Source organism: Microtus pennsylvanicus, chromosome 1, assembly GCF_037038515.1.
Source record: "Microtus pennsylvanicus isolate mMicPen1 chromosome 1, mMicPen1.hap1, whole genome shotgun sequence".
NCBI classification, from domain to species: Eukaryota; Metazoa; Chordata; class Mammalia; order Rodentia; family Cricetidae; genus Microtus; species Microtus pennsylvanicus.
Genome location: NC_134579.1, coordinates 96,764,242 through 96,783,058, shown reverse-complemented (window position 1 = coordinate 96,783,058; position 18,817 = coordinate 96,764,242). Strand labels below are relative to the sequence as shown.

Genomic DNA, 18,817 nt, shown 5'->3' with positions numbered 1-18,817 from the left:
CAGTGTCCCTTCCTCCAGCTCCATCCCACCTGGATGGCCTCCTGTGGCTCAGTTTACCCATCTGTATTATGGGAATTACAGCTCTTGGCCACATTGAGCAGAGCCACCTCAGTGGGTACACTGGATACAAAGCATGGGAAGGGGTACTGTACCCTAAGAGAAAATCCCACACAGGTCTGTGTTTGGGATATACTTAGCCCTATAATGCCCACTCAACCAAGACATGCTTACAGCCTTTGGAGATGGTCTCTCTGAGCCACTCTCATTCCTCCGAACTATGGGGTTTGTCCTAGCTGGAGACAGTGGTGACCTCTGGGCTGGAGCTGGTGAGGGCACCTTGGCAGGCGAGGGCAGGACCTTCTTTCCAGGACATTCTTCAGTCGAATCGGATGAGGGTCTCTTCACACCAGCCATGCCCCCAACTGGCATGAGACACAGGAAACAGATAAGGAGGGTCCCACCCAGAACTTGCACCCTCTGAGAGGTCCTTGTGCCCACAGTGAAAGGCCTGGGCCTCCTAGGACAGCTGGCGGGGTGCAGAGTTGGGAAAGGACAGCCCCAGGGCACATTCTTTCCAGCAAACCCTGACCTGGCCCTCACCCCGTCTCCCAGCCGACAACCCCAAGTAGGGTCACGGAAAGGGACTTTTCTGTTTCCAAACCACCATTCCGGGCTGGCCCTCGGCCCAGGGGGATTCCGGAGATTTCTAAGAGGAATGTGATGTGGGAAGCCAAAGAGCTCCCCACTCACAGATCTGGGCGAAGACCCGGCCTGTGCGCCCTGCCCTGCCTACCCCTGCCCGGGACATACAGCTTCCATGGTCACAGTCAAGCAGGGTCTGCTGAATGATTCCAGCAGCTGTCTAAGACCTTGGGGGTCAAGATGGGCAAAAAGGTTAGAAAGACGAGGACAGGAGTCATACAGGAGCATAGGGAAGGCACAAGCCTTGCTAAATGTCCCCCAGCAGGACTAGGTTGGGGAACAAGGGAGTCCAGGGGCCTCACTCTATACTTGCACAAAGGCCTCTGGTCTCCTTGGTAACAGATACAGCTACGAGGACCCACATGAGTAGTCTTAGAAAGGTACCCTTCCTGCATCTCTACCCACCCTTGGGCCCAGTGCTGTGGCGTGAGAACTGAGGGTGGGCATGGAGCCCAAAGGGGGAGACTGCAGCCTGGGCTGGTGGTCCTGACAGCATCGGCAGTCTTGGCCATGTCGCTGGAACGGGAGGGCCCTCCTGGACAGGGACTCACTTGGGGACCGGCCGTGGAAGTAGTTGTAATACTGTGACACGTAGGTGAGGATGCTCAGCCGGTCTGGAACCTTCAAGGCCACCATGTCCTCAGCATCCAGAAGGGCTGGGATGCCCAGTTGTTCTTCAGCCACTTGGAAGGCCTGGAGAGAGGTTTAAATCAGCAACGCAGACAGTAGAAAGAAGTATGGCTGAGCCACCAGCCCAGATGAGAGAGAAGCCTAGGCTACAAGTCCAAGGACCCCTGCCTGAGTGAACTCCCAGGCTCAATGTGTCTATTTGTAAAAAGGTTCAAAGTACCAACATCCCAACAGAAGTTCCTCAGGAAACCAGACCCAGAAGGCTAAGTTGTATGAGGGTGGGGCGGTGCTATGAATTGAACCCAGGACCTTCAACTTGCTAGACCACACCCCAGTTCCTCACTGGGGGATTCTAGGCAGGTGCTCTACCACTGAGCCACACCCCAGCTCCTCACTGGGGGATTCTAGGCAGGGGCTCTACCACTGAGCCACACCCCAGCCCCTCACTGGGGGATTCTAGGCAGGGGCTCTACCACTGAGCCACGCCCCAGCCCCTCACTGGGGGATTCTAGGCAGGTGCTCTACCACTGAGCCACGCCCCAGCCCCTCGCTGGGGGATTCTAGGCAGGGGCTCTACCACTGAGCCACACCCCGAGTGCCAGCACTGGCCCTGGACTTGTAATCCTCCTGCCTCAGCCTCCTGAGTAGCTTTGACAACAGGATTGTACCACCCAGCCAGGCTCTAGAAGGCTCTTGGTGTATGTTGCTCGCCCCACCCCTGGGGCTTATCACTCTAGAAACAGCCCTGAGGCTCTTCAGCCCTCCTGGGCCAAACATCATCCACTGAGAGCAGCTTGTCACCCTGTGATGGGGACAGGACGCACTGTGCTGGGAAGACCAGGAACCTACACATACAGAGTGCTTGCTGCATGCCAGCTGGGCTGATGATTGACAGCTCAGTGTCTCTCCCACCTTCACTGTCTGCTGCCCACCTCCAGCACCAAAGTCCCAGGGAGGCTCCAATTACTGACCGATGGCCATGCTTGGCCTTCCCCACGTGCTTCCCTTATCAAGTAATCCCCGATGTGGTGGATTCCCTGTATATCCCCTGTCCGCATCTGACTCTTGGCCTCACTGAGATACCCACTTGTGGTTGCTGATGACTTCTACCCACTCAAGCCCTTCTCCAATTGCCAACTGTGGATGCAGGCATAGCTCAGCTACCTGGGAGGCTGAGGCAGGATGATTATGAGTTCAACAGTATACTGGGCTACAGAGTTCAAGGCTACCCAGGCCTACTTAGGAATACTATCTCAAAATAAAAAGTAAAAAGGGGACTGAGACTATGGCTCAGCCTTAGAGCTCCGGCCCAGAATCCCCCAGTGAGGGGCTGGGGTGTGGCTTAGTGGTGGCTTAGAGTATGTATGCCCTAGGTTTAAGTCTCAGTACTGCAAAACAAAATACATAAAAAATCTAAAAAATGTAAAACTCCACCAGCTCCATTTAGCCCAGGGCAGAGGTCACTGGTGTCCTCATCCGGCCCCTGGTGACTCACAAGGCTCTCTTGTAGATCCCTTCCCTGAGGCTTCTCTTCCAGATGCCTGTGTGGCTTCCATGTGGATGCCAAGTCGGGGTCGTAGACTGCTCGCACGTGTGCAGTTCCTTAGGGTCCCATGCCACGTTCATACCAAGCCTCCAATCTCCTCTGACCCACAGAACAGGCTCAAAATCTGGCCATTTCCACTGAAGGCCATGTGTACCTCCCGTGTGACCTCAGCAGACACTCCTTTCTCCTGCAGTGTCTGGAGGACAGCCTCCAGGTCCACGCTTCCCAGGGGTCCACTTTCACTGGCTTGGAGAGAAGCCCAGAATCCTTTCTCCACCATTCCCTGCATCTGGCTCAAGACGCCACCCCACCCTGGCTCCTCAACTACGTGTCTTGCCCAGCACTCTGTAGCCCCAGAACCTTTACTCCACCCAGGATGACTTCCTGGAACCATCCACGGACCTGCCAACAAGGTATCCATGGACGCCAGCCTCACCTCCCATCTCACGCCCAGTGCAATTAGCGCAGTGTACTGCAATGCGGCCAACACTGAACAAACTCTCTTTGGTGTGTGTGCATGTGTGTGTCCCTGTGTGCATGCATGCATGCCTATGGCAGCCAGAGCGCACGGTCAGATGTCTCCCAAAATTGCTCTCTACCTTATGTTTTTTAATATGCTTGGGGGGGGTATGTGCACACATGTTCAAATGTGTGTGCGTGTACGTGTCATGCAGTATGTGTGTACTATGTGCCCACGCATGCAGAGGCCATGTGGGCACATGTAAGGTCCTCCTGGGTCACTCTCCACCGTATGTACTGGTTCAGAGTCTCTCATTTGAATCCAAAGTTAGACATCTGGGCTTGTCTGGCTAGACAGCTTGCTCTTGGTGTCCCCTGTCTCCACTTCCCATGCATCAGCATCAAAGATCAGTATTGGGGCCCATGCAGATCCTGCTTGGCTCAGAGCAAGAACAGATATGTATCAGTCCAAGGGATAGTGGGGCATATCTTGTAGCAGGGAGACTTAAGTTGGCACAGGGAAGGAAGGGTCTCACAATGGGTGTACAGAGCAGGTCTGGAATCAAGGGGCCAGGAAGGTGGTCCTGCCCACCCTCAGGACCATCAGAACCCCCCCCTTTCACAGCTTCCACGGGCCTTGCTCTGCCCTGGGTGGATCGGCAAGGCCATCCACAGGGAAGGAGATTGGCTGCTACTCCCTGGGGACTCACTGTTCCAGTGAGGAAGAGAGGGGTCCATGGGGTCCTAGGATCCAAGATCAAAAGTTGCTCTCAGAACAGACTGACCAGTTTGGGACTGGCTGAGAAGTCGTGGGGAGGCCAAATTCCCAGAATGGGACCCCTGGATAGCCTAGTGGAAGGTTCGCTCCACTGAGGTGCAGTGGCCCTTCAGAAAAGAGCTGGGTTGGGAGGTGGTGGCACACGCCTTTAACCCCAGCACTTGAGAGGCAGAGGCAGGCAGATCTCAGTGAGTTCAAGGCCAGCCTGGTCTACAAAGCAAGTTCTGGGACAGCCAGAACAGTTACACAGAGAAACCCTGTCTTGAAAAACAATAAAACAGAACAAAACAAGAGCTGGGAGTTCAAGGCAGAGGGCTTAGAGGACAGGGCAGAGGGCGTCAGCTCGCCAACTCACCAGCTTGTTGTTCTCGTAAATGTTTTCCTTCCGGAGGGCATTGAAGTTTCTGGAAGATAAGAACACTTATGTCAAACCAAGTGTGATGGCGCACATCTTTTATCTCTGAACTCAGAAGGCAGAGGCAGGTGGATCTCTGTGAGTTCAATACATGGCAAGTACCAGGACAGGCAGGTCTAGGTAGGAAGACCTTATCTCAACAAAACAAAGCATTTATGTCCAAAGTCACTCAACTCTAAGAAAGAACCGGGGCCTCGGCAGCTATCTTGCCCAAATGAGGAAACTGAGGCTAAGGGCCAACAGGTCTTGAGCCAGGCTGGTACCGGGTCTGGCTTGTGACCTACTCTGACCACAATGATGTCACCACCTCCTATCATCTGGGTGGTTGGGAAGTCCTTCTGTATATGTGTTGCTTTTGTTGATTAATGAATAAAAAATCTGTTTCGGCCTGTGGTTTAGCAGAGTAGAGCTAGGTGGGGGGGTGGGGGGAACTAAACTGAATGCTGGGAGAAGGCAAAGGCAAGGAAAAGCCATGGAGCCACCAGAGGAGAAAGATGTGATTCGCCAGTCAGAAACTTGCCTGTAGGCCACGAGTCTCGTGGTAAAATATAAAATAATAGAAATGGGTTAACCAAAGCTGTAAGAGTTAGCTAGCAATATGCTTAAGTGATTGGCCAAGCAGTGATTTAAATAGTATAAATTTTGAGTGATTATTTTGGGTCTGGGCAGCTGGAATGAACAGATTGGATCTCCCCTAATGATGTGGGAGTGTCATATATCAATCTGTTGATTTCATTGGTTAAGCAATAAAGAAACTGCTTGGCCTTGATAGGTTAAAACATAGGTGGGAGGAGTAAACAGAACAGAATGCTGGGAGGAAGAGGAAGTGAGCTCAGAGACGCCATGCTCCCCTCTCCCGGGCAGACACACGCGATGAAGCTCTGACCCAGGATGGACATAGGCTAGAATCCTCCCAGTAAGCACACCTAGCGGTGCTACAGATTATTAGAAATGGGCTAAATTAATATGTGAGAATTAGCCTAGAAGAGGCTAGATAGAAATGGGCCAAGCAGTGTTTAAAAGAATACAGTGTCCGTGTAATTATTTCAGACAAAGCTAGACGGGTGGCGGGACATAGCCCGCCAATCTTATTACAACACCCTAACATCTGGGTACTGGTGACCCACAGTGGGCCCCTAGATCAGCCCTCGCCTCCAGAACCTTAAGGAGCTTGAGCCATTGCTTGGCACTCCTGGCCCCATCAGAAACAGCAGGACCCAAATTCAGAGAGATATAGCCACCAGCCCAGGGTGGTCCAGCTGAGACAGCTCAGAGGAGGCTCCTTCCAATGGAGAAAGGACAAGACAGTGAACATGAGAGGCCCTAAGGCAGAGGACAAAGCCAACAGAGAGGGATGGAATGTCACAGGGTTAGCAAGTGACTGCCCATATATATAAATCTGGTCACCACTTACAATTTTATGGCACCTCCTGCAGGGGGCGCTGTTCTGACCCACTCATAAACATACTTCCTCAATGCTCACAAGTCTTGTGGGCTGAAACACTGTGAAGGCAGAGAGGCTTGGGGGCACATGCAAGTCATTCCGTAGGAGGCAGGGCCAACCCATCCATTCACGGGAAGCTGTGACTTGCTATTCACCAGAGACTTCACCTGGTCTTGGGGCGTCAGAAATTAGTTCATATGTGACTATGGGGTCCTAGGAAGTACCCAAGCAGCCTGGATAGTAGAGCTTTCTTGTAGAAGCCAAGGGAGCCACCCACCCGCCCAGGTATCCAGTGGGCCCCAGACTCCATGTGCATGCCACAACATGCCCTTGACACACCCCAACATGACACACCCCGGCTCACCCGCAAGTTGCCTTGCCCAGCCCCATGTTGCCAAGAGAGGTCAGCCAGAGCCTGCTGGCACCCTGGGCAAACTGGTTAAAGACCAGCAACTGCCCATCTATCCACTTGCTGTCTGTGGGTCCCAGGAGGCAGCTGCTGCCACTTGAGTGACCTAAATTGTTCCAGAAGCTTCCTGGCACAGAGGAAGGGTCTCTGACCAAACACTGTGTCCTGTTTCTTAGTGTCTGCCTCGGGCAGGCCACTTCCCTTGGGATTCCAGTTTCCCAGCCTGTGAGGACAGCAAAGTTTCTGAAAGAGACAGAATTCTCTTTCTTTTCCTTAGTCTTATTTTTCTATTTAAAATATTTATCACATTTTATTTATGTAGTCAGTGTGCTTGTGCGTGGACATGGGTGTGCCGTGTGTGTGTGTGTGTGTGTGTGTGTGTGTGTGTGTGTGTGTGGAGGACAGAGTCGGTTCCCTTCTTCCACTATGTGGATCCTAACTGAACTCAAGTCATCAGACTTCGCAGGAAACTCCTTTACCCATTAACTCATTTTGCCAGCCCAAGCCTAAAACTTTTTTTCTTTTTCTTTTTTTCTTTTCCAGGTGCTGGGAATTGAACTTAGGGCCTCATACATGCTAGGAAAGCATGTTACTATACTGTGCTATAGTCTCAGTCTTCTATGTATGTGTGTGTGCATGTTTAGTTGTGTGCAGGCGTATGTGGAGGCCAGAGGTCAATGTCACGTGTCTTCCGTAATCACTCTCCACCTTACTTTTTGAGGGTCTCTCAGGGAACCTGGAGCTCACTGATTCAGTAAGGAGGGCTGGGGACTCCGGAGATCCTCCTGTCTCCAACCACCACTGCCCCAGCCCTGAGATTACAGATGCGTGCCACAACACCTGCCTTTTCCCATGGGTTCAGGGCCTCGAACTCAGGGCCTCACGCACGCACAGCAAACGCTTTACCAACTGAACTATCTCCTCAGTCCCTTCCCCCCAACTTCTCTCCTTTCTCCCTCCTCCCTCTTCCCTCCCTCCCTTCCTTCCATCCCTGACATCTTGGGGACAGAGTAGGCCTTTACCCATGCTAAAACACCTCTTACCACTGGGCTCCATCCCAGTCCCAAATTTGAGTCTTGTTCAGTACACCATTTGATCAGATGTGACAGCCATGTTCCCAGTACACAGCCTGTCTCAACTGAAGCGGGAAGGTTCTGGGTGCCTATAGCCACCTCAACTGGGATAGCCTAGCTCCGAAGCCAGTCTGCCTGCAGAAGTCAAGCCTTGCCCAGTCTACATCAGGAGAAGCCTGGGCTGCAAGCCCATTTTATAGACCAAGTGAAATGAGACCAGTCAGTCTTGCCATACGGTGTGGGGGGGGGGGGCTGCAGTGTGTCCCTTCCCTCCTTCAGTTTTCAGTCCAGCCAGCCAGCTACCAGCTACCCAGCCCCTTCAGGAAATTCTCGGCACTTCCGGCCAGGACCAGCTCCGATAACGCATCCCAGATGCCAAGACCACCCGCACAGTGAGAGGTGAGCCAACAGATGACAGGAGCGGGGAAGGGCGGGTTCCAGGCCCCCAAAGTCTGGGTGGCCTCCATGCACCTATGTGAGCACCATCCATCTGAGACTATCCCCAGATGCCAGGTGTTTCTAGACTGCCCAAGGCTGGGCATGTGGAGTGTCCAGCACCCGACAAGCCAGAGTCCTCCAGCCACACTGGTCCCTCCCCTCCCCCACCCCTTTGAAAGCACAAGTTCTCCTCCAGCGCCCAGGGTCACTGACCTAAATGGCTACTGCTCTGAGGCCGGACAACAAGCTGTGTTTTGTTTCCAAACAGAGCCGGAAGAGGCGAGCCTCCTACTTTCGCCTCTGAACACCCAGGGGGCCCAGCGCCTCCCTGCAGCTCTATTTTGTCATCTAGCCCACAGTTCCAGGTACTCCAAAGCCTTCCATGCCCCAACAGTGCAGCCACACTCTGAGAAGGGGCATGGGACAGAGACTGAGACTAAACATTCATTTCCAGCTGACACTCAGGACCAAGTATAAACTGCTTCCCTGGGCCCAAAGGTTTCCATGACTGAATGGAAGCACCCTGACCAGTCCCTCAGTCACCACATCCTGCTGACACCAGGCCCAGCCTCCGCACCTCAACTCAAGCTGTTCCCTTCCTCTGCCCGACACACTGACCGGGTCGCCTGAGGACACTGAGGTCCCAGGTGGACATGTATATGCCTTTGCTTTTCCCTTCCCTGAGCTCATGTCCCCGGCCGGCATGGGGTACAGCAGGTAGCAGTTCTGTCCCTCAGTTGCTGTCACCTGAGCTAGCCAACAAGGCGGTCCATCAGAACTACCTTAGAATTCTTTGTCATTATTATGATTGTGTGTACACATGACGTGATATGTCTGCTTCATATGTCTAGACATCAGAAGGCAGCTTTATGGAATTGGTTCTCTCCTTCATTTGTCTGTGGTTGCTGGGGATCAAACTCAGGCCACCAGGTCTGTGTAGAAAGCATCTTTACCCACTAAGCCATCTCTCCGGCCCTGGAGTTTCGTTGTAGCTTCATTTATGTTTGCTTTAAAGATTTATTTATCTATTGGTTTTGGTTTTTGTTTTGCTTTCCCTGACACAGTTTCTCTGGGTAGCAGCCCTGGCTGTCCTGGAACTCACTGTGTAGACCAGGTTGGCCTCCAACTCACAGAGATCCTGGGTGCTGGGATTAAAGGCGTGAGTCATCACTGCCCGGCCATATCTTTATTTTACGTGGATGGGTGTTTTGCCTGCACATATGTCTGTGGACCATGTGTGTGCTGCGTCCACAGAAACCAGAAGAAGGCCTTGGATCCTCTGGAACTGGAGTAACAAACAGTTGTTAGCTGCCACGTGGATACTGGGAACCGAACTTCTGGCTGAGCAGCCAATGTTTTTTTTTTTTTTTTAACTGATGAACCGTCTCTCCACCTCCTACTTACTCATTCTTGAGAGGCCCTCACATAGCCCAGGATGGCCTCAGATCCACTCTGTGGCCAAGGATAACCCTGAACTCCCAATCCTGCTGCCTCTTCCTGCAAATGCTAGGACTACAGGTGTGAGTCATGCCCTGGAGTCCTGACCACCAAGTAAGGGCTGACCATCCCAGAAAGCATCCGGGACCCAGCATGGATCCAGCATCACATTCCAAACTGAGTGCTTACAGTCAGAGCTAGGGTCTGAGGCCATGTCTCAGATAGCCTAGGCTGAGCTCCCTAGTTGGCTGTGATAGTTAGTTATGACATCAACTTGACACAGGCAAGGGTCATTTGGGAAGAGGGAACTCAACTGAGACAATCCTCCATCAGATTACCTGGAGGCAAGTCGGTGGAACATTTTCTTGATTAATGACTGACATGGTAGGGTATATCCCATTGTGGGCTGTGCACCCCCACACACACCTTGAGCAGGTGATCCCGGGTGCTATAAAAAAAAGTAGGCCGAGTAAGCCATGGGAGCAAGCCAGTTGGCTGCATTCCTCCGTGGTTTCTGCTCCAGTTCCCGCCTCCAGGTTCCTGCATTGACCTCCCTCAACCACACAGTGTGAACTGAAAGTGTAAGAAACCAAATAAACCGTTGGTGGTTTGAATAGGAATGGAACCCATATGCTCATATATTTGGATGCTTGGTCTTTAGGGGGTGGTGCTGCTTGGCAGGGATTAGGAATTATGACCTTGTTGGAGTAGGTGTGGCCCTGTTGGAGGAAATGTGTCACAGAGGGGAGGCTTTGGGGTTTCAAACGCTCAAGCCAGGTCCTTTGTCTCTCTTCCTGTTGCCTGTGGATCTGAATGTAGAACTCTCAGTTCATCTAGTGCTACGTCTGCCCGTGTGCCGCCAAGAGGACCTGAGTTCAATCCCCAGAACCCACGCAGAAAGCCAGGCGTGGTGGTGCAAACTTGTAGCTCCGGTGCTGGGCAGGTAGAGAGACAGGAAGCTTTCTAGGCCTTCTGGTCAGCCAGTCTAGCTTATCTGGTGAGCTCCAGGCCAGTGAGCAACTCTGTCTCAAAAAACAAGATGGGGGGGGGGGTAATGAAGAAATGGCTCAGCGGTTAAGGGTACTGGCTGTTCAGGAGGTATTGAGTTCAATTCCCAGTAACCACATGCTCACAAACATCTATAACGGGTTCTGATCCCATCTTCTGGTGTCATTGAAGGCAGGTCACTCATATACATTAAATAAATACATACATACATACATACATAAACAAATAAATAACAAGGTGGGGCTGCAGCGATGGCTCAGTGGTTGAAAGCACTTGCTGCTCTTCCAAAGGACCAATTCAGTTCTCAGCACCCACATGATGGCTTACAATGTTCTGTAACTCCAGTTCCAGGGGACCCAAAATATTCTTCTGACCTCCACGGGCACCAGGCAGGCACATGGTGCGCAGACATATATGTATTCAAAATATTCATATACATAAAATAACATTTAAAAATCTTTTTTTAAAAAATAAAAACAATGTGGTAAACATCCAAGGAATAATAATATCCCGTACATGCACTGAAGCACACACATATAACACACACACACACATGCATGCATGCCTGTGCAGGGGCACACGTGGAGGGGCACACGCACTCACAGTACCCCAGAACTTCCCAGTATAACCAGACTTAGAGACAGGGTCATCACAGATGTGATCAAATAAACATGGTGTCATTGGGATAGCCTGACCAGAGATGTCTGTGTCCCTATGCTGAGGGGAAACTTGAACAGAGACGTACACAGAGGAGGGAAGGCGTGAGCACCGTGAGGGACCACAGCAGGCTATACACACGCCAGCAGAGATAAGCAAGGCTTCTCTCCACAGCCTCTGAAGAACGGCCCTGCCCTCCAACTTCACTTATCTCTCCAGTATGGGAGGATCAACCCTAGAGCCTCATACACACTGCTGGTCTCTACCACAAAGCTACAATCCCCAGCAGTCAGCCTCACACTCACTGAGACTGTGTCTCCCTGAGCCCCCAGTCCAGACTGGCTTGGAACTTACTCCACCACCCAAACCAACCTGGATCCTCCTTCTTTAGCCTCTTGGAGCTGGGACCAGAGGTGTGCGGCCCACGTGTATTAGATTCCTCTGTCTGAGACATCTTAAGGAAGATCCTGGCATTCTCTTACCCTTTCTTCCGTTTTCCTTCTTTCCTTTATTTCGTGTGTGTTTGTGTGTGCAGGGGGTGGGTCATGCGGGTGTACAAATGTGCGAACACATATGGAGGCCAGACATCGACCTAGGGAGCCATGCATCCCATTTTCTGAGTCAGGGTCTCTCACTGGGGCCTGGAGCTTGCCCATTAGAACAGGCTGGCAAAGCAGCAAGTTCTGACAGTCTCCTGTCTCCGCCTCCCCACACTGGGATTACAAGGGCACACCGCCATCCCTGGTTATCACACCATGATCACAGGGGCACTGGGGAGCGAACTGGGCCCTCACCTCCCCACTCCCTGCTGTATTTCGTTTCATCAGGAACTGAACAAATCAATAAATGGGGTAAAGAGTCACTCGCCAGTGTGTGGATGGCCGAATAGTCTGGGGCCTGAACAACCAGGCCACCACCCGTCCATGGAACACAATGGCCCTCTCTCCCAGCCATGTGTGCTTTAGCTGTGGAGGAAGCCAGCCTCCAGCCCCCCCCAACACCTCTGGGGGGCTCTTGGGAATAGTCCCCCCCTTCTAAATTCCCACGTGGCTGACTTCGCATTCTTGTATTTCCTGAAAAAAAAAACTCAGCTATGTAGGGGTAGGTACCCAGCTAGGAGGGGAATTCCCAGCTTAGTGTTATCGCTAGACAAATCCAGCACATCTGGAGTTAATCTCACTGGCAAGAAGGCAGAGAGAAGAGACAGCAAGAGAGGGGGGTGTGGCTCCAAAGTGGAGAGAGGGATTGAGGGTGAGTGTAGAACCAAGGGGACCAAGCGGGAGACCAGCCCCCTAGGAGTCTGGGAATCGGGCACAGGGAACAGGCCTCTGGAAGGCCAGCATGAGGCTGGGTTGTCCCCTGGGAGGACAGCAGCCCCCTCCCATAGTCCTGGACAGTTTCAGCCAGAGGCAGTGGCAGGGTCTGGGCAGCCAGCCTCAGGCTGGAGAACAGAAGGCCTCTATGCCCAAGCAGCTTCCCGCTGGCCGAGCCTGTGTGGGAGGGAAGGAAGCTGGCTTTGCCTCCCGGTCCACTCTCAGCTCTGGCCAGGGGTGCTTTGGGATAGAGCACACCCTGGGAAACCCCTGACCTTCAGCAGGACAGTCTGCAGTCTAGACAAAGAGTCAGAGGCACCCCTCCCACAAGGGACCCATACAAAGGCTGCCTCAGCCACCTGCTGCTTCTAGCGGTGGTTAGCTTCCAGAGCTGCAGGGACCTTGAGGACCTTCAGGTCACCCCACCAATGACCAAGAGCAGGAAGTTTCCACAGAACTCTGCCTTTATAGCATCCATGGCGGTGCATACCTATAATCCCAGAGCTCACTGGCAAAAGCAGAACTGGCCCAAATCTGGGCTATGCAGTGAGTTCTAGACCAGCCTGTCTCCAAATTCAAGTTCAAGACCTTGTCTCCAAATAAACAACAGAACAGCGCCATTGGGGCTAGGGGTGTGGCTTGCTTAGAGTGGGCATGAAGCTCTGGGTTCTGATCATCCCCAGGACTGCAAAAATTGTGCATTGTGGCACACATATGTAATCCCACATATGTGTGGATCGGGAGTTCAAGGTCATCCTTGGCAACATAGTGAGTTCAAGGCTAACCTGGACGAGAGACACCACCCTCCCATTTCAACAAAGAAAAAGGCGCCAGACATGGTAACAACACACACCTTAATCCCAGCACTTGGGAGACAAAAGCAGAAAGATCTCTGTGAGTTTAAGGCCAGCCTGATCTACATAGTGAGTTCCCAGCCTGCAGGGCTATATAATGAGACTCTGTCTCAAAAAAAAAAAAAAAAAAAAGAAAAAGAAAAAGACAAAAAGAGAGAGAGAGACAGGTTAGCAAGACAGTTCATTGGGTAAAGGCTCTTCCATCATACATGTCTGACAACCTGAGTTCAATCTCAGGGTCCCACAGGGCTCTCCTGCCAGAGGGGAGCTTCCCTGAAGCAACCTCCCTTACCTCTTGGCTCAGACCAACAGAATACTACGCCTCTGCCCCCATGGCCCAGCTAGAACCATGTGGCGGCTCCTAGTGAGGTCCAAAGGGAAGCCGGCCCTACTTGGGGCAGGGCTGCTGACTAGAGTGGGTTGGGCTGCTGTGCTGGGTGGTTTCCCAGCTCTCACCTGGCCGCTGCGTGGTGGCTTCATAGCGGAAATGTCCTTGCGAACAGGCACTCTTAAATTCTGTGAAAAACCCAAGCTCTGAGGCGGAGCAGGGAGGGACACGTGGCATGAGGCAGGGAGCTGGCCCAGGTGGCTTCACTGGAAAGCCTGTTTTCTCAGTCCTGTGGGCCTAGCAACGTGGGAGGGTCAGGGACGTCAGGGACACAGCACACGTGAACTCACTGCCTGCAGCCTGGCCCCACCTGGCTGGCTCCGTGCCCAGGCTGGCTCCCTCACAGCTGTGCTCCGCCAAGGGCCACAGGAAGCACACTCAGCAGGCAGGAGGACCAGACAAAGGGAAGGACTTCCTGGTGGCAAAGCTAGGGACAAGGAGACAGGATGTCCACCTTCCTGCTGCCAGAGGGTCTTGGGGGGAAGGAAAAGTGAACTTGAGTACTGGGGTGCTAGGACCTGTGTCCCCCCACCCCTGCCAAGATCTGACTGACCTCAGGGCTCCTCAGAGAGGACAGCCCCTCTGTAGCTGTGGTCCATTATACTTTTCTTCCCCTCCTGGTAGTCACCCAACTTTGCAGTGAGACATCCCCCACCCCCACCCCACCCACCACCTGCACCAGAGCACGGCAGGACACAGGCCGGGGGCTTTTTTAAAAACAGCATTTATTTATTTGGAGGAGAACACGCATGAAGCCCTGCACACGTGCAGGTGAATCGACAGTTTCTGGGAGTCACCTCTCTCCTTCCATCACGTGGGTGAGTCCCGCAGAGCCAAGGCATGTCATCAGGCTTGGTGGCAAGCCCAACTCTGAGCCAGACACAACACTGGGGGGGGGGGGGTTAAGGCTTAGATGCAGATGGCAGTCCCTCCTCCTGCACTCAGCCACGCTTTAGAAGAACGGTTCTCAACCTTCCTGATGCTGCGACCCTTTAATACAGCTCCTCATGTTGTCGTGACCCACAACCATACAACTGTTTTCCTTGTTACTTCATAACTGTAATGTTGCTACTGTTATAAATTGTAATCTGATATGAAGGATGTCTGATATGTATGACCTGGGAAAGTGGTGTTCGACCTGCTGAGGGTTCGAGACCCAAAGGTTGAGGACCACTGCTTTAGAATTGCACCAACCACTGCAATTCTGCCGAAAGCCACACTCCTTTCCCACCGCTGCTATTACAGACGTCCACACCAAGGAATACATGTCCTCCGATCCCCAAAGGCCAGGTATCCAGGGTCAAGATGTCACAGGGTCACACTCATTCCAGGGGAGGGTCCTTCTTATCTCTCCCAGCTTCTGGGAACTCCAGGGTGTCCCTTAGCTCATGCCTCCATCTCTGGACTGCCTAGAGTTCTGTCATTTCCAAACTCCTTCCAAATCCACAGAGGTCCCCTCAAGCTTCTACCGCATCTACCGAGCTCCAGCGGCACGACCTTATCTGGGGGACTCCAGCGACGTGGAGACAAGCCACTTCCAGCTTCCACACAGCATTAACTAAGAGACACCCCCCCCCATCACCTAGAGCTCTCAGTTCAACTGGAACAGGCAGCAAGGAAGTCAGCAGGGTGTGAGATAACCCACCCAGAGTGGAACTCAGCAGGCGCCTCTTCCTCCAGCCTCCTTCCTGTCAGTCTCTTGGTTCCCTGTCATCACCTTGAGCTTCTGTCTCTGAGACCAGGAAGTTGTTCCCTGCACATTGGGGGCTGAGGCAATCTTACACAGTATACAGCAGGCACTTAGTAACTGTCAGTCAAATGAGCAAATATTTGGCACTTGCTGGTGCTGGCATATGTGTACACACAAGCACACAGGCAAGCACAAAGTACACCGCTGTGTATACGCCCCTCCTGGTCGGTGGGTACTATGTGTCAGGCCGGAGCTCATAAACCCCCTGCCTCAGAGCAGATGGAAACTCTGTATCTGCAAAGGTCCTGTCCCTGTCTAGTTACCAACTGAGGCTGCTAGGCCAGCCGAAACCAACGCCATCGTCTCCTCCATCTGAAATTCTGTCCCATGGTTCTCATCTAGGCTCCCTGCTCCAGATCATCACCCAGCCTCCCCCTGCACTACCCAGAGAGACCCAGCTACCCACATCCCTGTGCGCTAAGGCCATCTTCCAAGGTCCACATCCCTGGCCCGATATCCATCAAGGCTTTCTCCGCTTGCCATATCTCTGATGACCTACTGAACTCATACCATCCACCTCCCTGAGGGTGACTGAGGCCACGGGGCCTCCCCAAGCAGCTCAGGGCGGGGGTGGAGGGAACAGCATATTTCACAACCATGGGGCAGAATACTACTTCTTGCTCAAGATTCCCACTTCCCGAGAAGAGCAAGACTTGGCACAAGGAAGCCGGATGGTACCAGACCTGGCTCTGTTTGCCATGCTGTGTAACCTGAAGAAGAGTTTTTGTTTGTTTGTTCATTTGTTGGTTTTTTTTTCTGAGCCTCAATTTCCCTGTCTGCACAGCAAGAAGCCTGAATAAGGCTGGCTCCACAGAAGCTGCCTAGAGCCTCACCTAGCCTCAAGCCCTCCCTGAGAAACACTCCCAGGCCAGCCGCCCCGACTCCAGCTACCATATCTCAGCACAAAGTTTTTCTCAGAAGAGCATGGGCTACAGGTGATCTTGTCCCATTCCAAGACTCTGGCCACCAGCCTAAGTTAGATCTCTAACAGTCTGCCAAAGCGTTTGCTAAGTGAATTACCGACAGAACAGATTCAGCCGTGGGCCAAGGTCCCTCAGCAAAACCGAGCCAGCTTACTTCCTAAAGTCCTATGCCAAAGCCTCTTTTTCGGTAAGGGCTTTAGACTCCATCCCCTGCCCGCTCCTGTAACTTCCAGGGAGAGTGACGCAGTCTCCATTGATCCCCCCCCCCAACCCTAGGATGCTAAAAGGCTTGGACTTCCCTCTTTGAATGTTTGCCCAAAGATGCCTGGACAAGCAGGGGAAGAGGTAGTATTTCCACTAGATGCCTTAAATGACCCTGATCTTGGGGTCAAACCTCAGGACAGTACAGGGTCTCAGAAGGTTCCCAGGAGCTGCTGCTTTGCCCTTTCTCAGGGAGCCGGGGAAGGCGGACGCTGCCCTGAGTCACTACTGACTAAGCCGGCTGGACAGCCCACGTCCTGGCCCCTGGCCCAGCTGCACTTGGTGGCCTGCACAGAGGCCACTTGACTGCAGCAGCATTGGGGACCACAGAGTGGACTGTGCCTGCAGTACTCTATCCTGCCCCGGGTGACCCATCGGAGAGGGGTGTGTCTGCAAACTCTGACCCAGATCCCAGGGCAGGCGTGGCCTCAGTTTCCCGTTTGCAGCGGCACCTCAGAGCCCGACTGAGGGGTCAAAGAGCACTCACATAAGGTCAGGCCGATGTCGATGCAGGATAGCACAGAAGGCCAGGCCATCGCGGAACGAGGTGGTCATGTTGGTGATGCTCACGTCCCGGTAGCCCTCGCACTGCTGCCGGCACCACTCTTGTAAGGCCTTGATGGCCGCCATGTGGGCGGCGGGCCGGGACGGCGGCTCGAGGAGCTGGCCACAGGCCCCGATCGGGCCCGAGGCGCGGACGAGGACCGGACCCGCAGACCACCAACCAGCCCGGTTGGAAGAAGAGAACGCGACCGGCGCCCCACACTAAAGCCGCTTGCGAGGCCGCCAGCCCCGCCCCCTTGAAGTCCCCGCCTATTAGGGTCCGCCCCCATATGGCCACGCCCCCTGGAGGCCTGTCTCATAAACCCCAAGCTCCACACAGACGCCTCTGTTCTGGCCTCTCCGCCCCAGTTTGCTCAGGCCACACCCATATCCCGGGAAAGCCACGCCCATAGAAGACCACGCCCCTCCTTCCTGGGACTGGGAGAATAAAGGCCGGGTGCTCTAGCCTTGGCCTCCAGCCAGGACTCCCAGCAGAGGCGTCGGGGTTTTCTTTTCTTTCTTTCTTTTCTCTCTCTCTCTCTCTCTCTCTCTCTCTCTCTCTCTCTCTCTCTCTCTCTCTCTCTCTCTCTCTCTCTTTCTTTCTTTCTTTCTTTTTCCTTGAGACGGGACCTGTGTAGCTCAGGCTGGTCTCTAACTTACTGTATAAGCAAGGCTGACCTTGAGTTGAGTTTGAGATTGCCCTGCTTCCACCACCTTTAGTGCTGGGGTCACAAGCCTGTCTGACTTACACCATTCCTGGTTTCCGCAGTGTAGGGGCTTCCTGCATGCCAGGCAAGCATGCCAGCAGCTGAGCTGCATCCACAGCCACGATTTTCTTTCTTTTCCTTTTTAACCTTTAATACTATTTTACGTGTATGGACTTTGTCACGCACATGCATCTGTACCACTTGTGTGTCTGGGTCCCCAGGAGGCCTGAAGAGGGCCCCGGCTCCTCTGGAACTGGAGTTGGAGCCAGTTGTGCTGCCACGTGGGTGCTGGAAATTAAGCCCCAGGTTCTCTGGAAGAGCAACAAATGCTCCTAACCACTGACTGATCTCTCCAGCCCAAACCCACCACAGTTTTAAGAAAAAGATTTAAAAAAAAAAAGATTAGCCGGGCGGTGGTGGCGCACGCCTTTAATCCCAGCACTCGGGAGGCAGAGGCAGGTGGATCTCTGTGAGTTCAAGACCAGCCTGGTCTACAAGAGCTAGTTCCAGGACAGGCTCCAAAACCACAGAGAAACCCTGTCTTGAAAAACCAAAAACCAAAAAAAAAAAAAAAAAAAAAAAAAAAAAAGATTGATAGAGTCCAAGTTTCCCAGGCTGGTCTTGAACTAACTGTTGGACTTGTCATCCTCCTGACTCAGCCTCTGGAAGCTGTCTGGGATGGCAGGCCTGTACTGCCAGGTGCCTCCTAGCATCCCGGTGCAGAAGTGGAGGAAGCGGCCTGTTGACATATGGGAAAACAAAGGATGGGATTAATGCAAACTTGGTGGAGAAGGAAGTTCCCTGTTTCAGGGTCGACAAAGCTGTCCGGTTTGGAGGCTGGGGTGTAGCTTGGTGGGTAGAATGTTTGCCTGTTACACACTGTCCTTGTTCCATCCTCAGCGCTGCAGAAACTGTGTGTGTGGCTCACACTTGGAATCCCACACTCAGTGGGTCGAGGCCAGAAGATCAAAAATGCAAGCTCATCCTCTGATATAGATGGAGTTCCAGGGTGAGTTGGTCTACCTGAGACCCTGTCGCAAACATTAAAATGCAGCCTCATTTCCCTTCACTCTCAGGGGTGC

The 18,817-nt window shown here is 53.0% G+C and overlaps 1 protein-coding gene across 2 annotated transcripts in view; it reads right to left on the bottom strand.

The window, feature by feature from the left end:
• Micall2 (MICAL like 2) overlaps positions 1 to 17,253 on the bottom strand; it is a 28,598-nt gene extending 11,345 nt beyond the window's left edge. For both annotated transcript variants that reach the window (XM_075974714.1, XM_075974721.1), the window contains exons 1-4: positions 16,973 to 17,253; positions 4,471 to 4,519; positions 1,254 to 1,395; positions 232 to 422 (exon numbers count right to left, since the gene is read on the bottom strand). In XM_075974714.1, coding sequence (XP_075830829.1) covers positions 232 to 422; positions 1,254 to 1,395; positions 4,471 to 4,519; positions 16,973 to 17,115 — 525 coding nt within the window. In that variant the 5' untranslated portion in view covers positions 17,116 to 17,253. The remainder of the gene's footprint in view (positions 1 to 231; positions 423 to 1,253; positions 1,396 to 4,470; positions 4,520 to 16,972) is intronic.
• Between the last annotated feature and the right edge of the window lie 1,564 nt (positions 17,254 to 18,817).